This window comes from Neoarius graeffei, chromosome 2 (genome assembly GCF_027579695.1).
Source record: "Neoarius graeffei isolate fNeoGra1 chromosome 2, fNeoGra1.pri, whole genome shotgun sequence".
In the NCBI taxonomy this organism is placed as follows: domain Eukaryota; kingdom Metazoa; phylum Chordata; class Actinopteri; order Siluriformes; family Ariidae; genus Neoarius; species Neoarius graeffei.
Window position 1 is genome coordinate 89,327,024 of NC_083570.1, and position 4,338 is coordinate 89,331,361.

The following is a 4,338-nucleotide window of genomic DNA, read 5'->3' on the forward strand; positions in this document are numbered from 1 at the left end:
TTGACTGTAGGTGTGAATGTGAGTGTGAATGGTTGTCTGTGTCTATGTGTCAGCCCTGTGATGACCTGGCGACTTGTCCAGGGTGTACCCCGCCTCTCGCCCGTAGTCAGCTGGGATAGGCTCCAGCTTGCCTGCGACCCTGTAGAACAGGATAAAGCGGCTAGAGATAATGAGATGAGATGAGATGAGATGAGTCCGGGTGCTGAACTGGCCTGCCTTGCATTCCATACTTGTCTCCTATTGAAAACATTTGGCTCATTATCCAGTGCAAAATATGATAAAGGAGACCCTGAACTGCTGAACAACAGAAATTGTATATCAGGCAAGAATGGGACAACATTTCTCTTTCAAAATTACAGCAATTTGACTCCTTAGTTCCCAAACGTTTACAGAGTGTTTTTAAAGGTAGAGGTGATGCAACACAAAGATAAACATGGCCCTGTCGCAACTTTTTTTGAAACGTGCTGCTGGCATCAAATTCAAAATTAGCATATATATATATATATATATATATATATATATATATATATATATATATATATATATATATATATATATATATATATATATATAAGGTTTTAATATGTTGTCTTTGTACTATTTTCAATGAAAATTTACCATGATTTGCAAATCATCACATTTTTTTTTTATTTATGCAAGGAAATAAAAACTTACGTATTTAAAAGTACTTGCGTTTTTATTTAAAAGTAAGCAACTAAGCAAAATTATAGAAACCACTCAACCCAGTATATTCTGTACAAGGTAAGTGGGGTAAATCAGTAACCCATCATTGTCACATGTGAAAAGCTCAGGGAGGATAATCGCATTCTTAGAAAAAGCATATAATTTTGCATTTCAGGAACAAAAGTGCTGTTTGTTTCTTGCATACTATACTGTAAAAAATGTAGCAGTTGTCAAAGCGAGTGCTGCTTACCTCACCAGAAGTTCTCCTCCTGCGATCCTGTACCACTAGAGTATTCGCATTACTGCCCGGAACTATAGTAGAACCGATACTCGTTCTGGGTCCAACTAACATGTAGCGTTTATCTCCGGATCTGTACTGGATGCTGTGACACAGTGTTCCATCGTAATTTGTATCTTGTAAATATTTGGAGGAATAGTCTGCAGATTTGGAGCACTGCATTACAATCAGCACGATGATACTGATGATGAAAAGAAATGAAACTGAACCCAATGTAATGATCAAATAAAACGTAACGTTATTTTCTTCCTCTTCCTTTACAGTGTTTTTAACATCAGAAGCTGCAAAAGCCTCTTTGGGCTCCACAAGTTTAATGATCACAGTCGCTGATGCTGAAAGTGAAACGTTCCCATTGTCTTTGACCAGTATGACCAGTTTATGTTCAGCCTCATCTGTTTCTGTGAATGAGCGAAGGGTCCTTATCTGTCCTGTATAGCGGTCCAAACCAAAGAGACTGTGGTCACTCACTTCCTGCAGTGAAAATAATAACCAGCCATTGTATCCTATATCCGCGTCATAGGCTCTCACTTTAGTCACCAAATGTCCTGCGTTGGCATTGCGGGGAATCTCCTCCACACCTTCAGCAGAACCGTTAGCGCTGACTGGATATAAGATCACTGGAACGTTGTCGTTCTGATCCAGAATGAACACGTTCACTGTGACGTTGCTGCTTAGTGACGGAGTTCCAGAATCTGTAGCGAGCACGTGGAACTGGAACGTCTTTTTGGTTTCGAAGTCAAAGCTCTTTAGTGCGTGTATAGCACCTGTCTCTGCATTAATATTAAAAACTGACCACATGCCATTCGACCTCGCTTCACCTTTCATGATCTGATACGTAATTTCCGCATTTTCGTTCAGGTCTTTGTCAGTTGCGCTCACGGAGAATATTGAAGAGCCTAGAACATTGTTTTCTTTTAAATAAAGCTCAAGTGGATTTTGAAGAAATTGTGGGGGGTTATCATTTATATCTGATATCTGCACACTCAGAGATTTAAAAGAAGACAAAGCCGGTTGGCCCATGTCTTTAGCCGTTAATACAATATCATAGTGAGATATGAGCTCTCTGTCTAAGCGTTTATTTGTAATTAATGAATACACGTTTTCTTCAACAGATGACTTTAGCTCAAATGGCAAACCAACTGAGATGCTACAAAGGACTTTGCCATTAATTTCAGAGTCTTTGTCTGTAACACTAATCAGTGAAATAACAGTTCCTGGTTTTGAGTCCTCTGGAACGGTGTTTAGAATTGAGGTTACTTCTATTTCTGGTTTATTGTCGTTCACGTCTATTATTTTAATAATAACCCTGCAGTCGACAGAGAGCGGAGGCTGTCCTTTATCGGAGGCCTGTATGTTTAATCTATAAGTCTGAATGTCCTCAAAATCGATCTCCTTTTTAACTTGAATTTCTCCAGTAATGCGATCAACCTGAAAAATTTCTGGAATTTTACTTTTAGTATTTGTACCCCATGAATACTCTATTTCTCCATTACTGCTTTCATCTGGGTCAGTAGCATTCACTCTCATCACAATCTTTCCAACAGCAACGTCTTCATGTAAAGATAACGAATACAGCTCTTGGCTGCACAAAGGCTGATTGTCATTTATATCAAGGACAGTTATAGTTATATTAAGATTCCCAGATTTTGGTGGATTTCCACCGTCAATAGCCGTTAAAAGTAATTCATGTTTATGGTTACTTTCCCGATCCAAATATTTTTGCAAAACAAGCGCGGGAATTCTATCCTCATCGCCGTCTTTTATTTCCAAAGTAAAATGTTCATTTTGGCTTAATTTGTAAGTGCGAATAGAATTAGCACCAATATCTGGATCACGGGCTGGTTGCAAATCAAGTCGCGCACCTGGAGCTTTATTTTCTGCTACCTTTAAATGTAAGTGCTTATCTGCAAAACTGGGAGCGTGGTCGTTTATGTCAACTATTTCAATTCCAATATAATGAATTTCAAGAGGATTCTCAACAGCAATTTTTAGGTTGACGAAGCAGACCTCATTACCGTCACATATTTTCTCTCTGTCGATTTTCTTTTGAATGTACAAGATTCCATTGTCCTGGTTTACATTAAAAAGCTCGTCCTTAGATCCAGAAACGATACGCAGTCGTCTGTCCACCAAAGTACCAACATCAAGACCCAAATCTTTAGCAATGTTTCCCACAACTGTTTCTTCTTTCACCTCCTCCGGAACAGAGTACCTTATCTGACCGGAAACCTGCTCCACGAAGTACAATAGCAAAGAGAAACACAGAGCAATCCAGCAATACTCCCATTTTCGCCTTTGTCCGCCGTCGTCCATCGCGGACGGAAATATACAAATTAATCAAGAATACACTGTCGATAATTTTCATGAATCGCGGTCGATTAAACGTTATAATAAATAACACGCAGGAATGTAACAAAAAACAGGATCAAACAACAACCCAATAAAGAAATCGCTCTGCTCCATACACCCGACGCACACACTTCCAGGCCAAGCCTGGAAAACAGGGAGGGGGGAAAAAAAAGAAAAAGGACATAGGGCTTCATATTGTGTTGGTGTAATACTGACGCCATGTGGAGCACAGTCACGTCTGTATTTTTTTTAAATTATTTAATTTAATTGCGCATTGTATGTGGCAGAAAGGAAACGGTTTATGAATAGGTTTATGGGTTTAAAATCTATATAACTATTTCCTTCTTGCAAATTTTTCCATGGAAAATTCAATCCCATTCTCCATATTAAGAACCCAGTAGGAGTTTCTTTCGTAAGCAGATGTCTACCATCCGAATAAAAATTGATTATTAGGAAATGTAAGGAACAACACAAAACTACTATTATAGACCACTAAGAACACATTTTTTTACACTGTGGATGCAAATCAACTAAATACTGAAGAAATAAAGCATTATATAATTTAATGAAGTTTAAGACGGCGCTTAAAGGCCAACTCATAAGAGCATTATGTAGAGAAACAACAACAACAACAACAACAACAACAACAACAACAACAACAACAAACAGTAAAATAAATCCCAGTTGAAATTAATTAATGAAGCAACGATGAGTGTATCAAGTGACATGTTTGCCAGGAACATTCCGAAATAAATTCAGCACTATGGACAGCACCACAGTCATCCAAAGCCCGCTTTGTTGAATACGAAAATCTATCTATCTATCTATCTATCTATCTATCTATCTATCTATCTATCTATCTATCTATCTATCTATCTATATTTTAATTAAATTTGTTTTAAAAAGCCAAAATATAATGTCAGAAATTGTAAAACAACAAAAAAAGGAAACCTCCTTAACCTTAGAAGTTTAGAAGAAATAGGCAAAGTGAACAAGTATGAAACAGT

General features: G+C 37.8%; 1 protein-coding gene across 1 annotated transcript; it reads right to left on the reverse strand.

Annotated features, from left to right (window-relative positions):
• Window positions 1-829: 829 nt before the first annotated feature.
• LOC132870174 (protocadherin alpha-3-like) lies at window positions 830-3,295 on the reverse strand. Its single transcript, XM_060903757.1, has one exon. It carries the CDS (start codon window positions 3,293-3,295, stop codon window positions 830-832), a length of 2,466 nt encoding a protein of 821 aa, XP_060759740.1.
• Window positions 3,296-4,338: the final 1,043 nt, after the last annotated feature.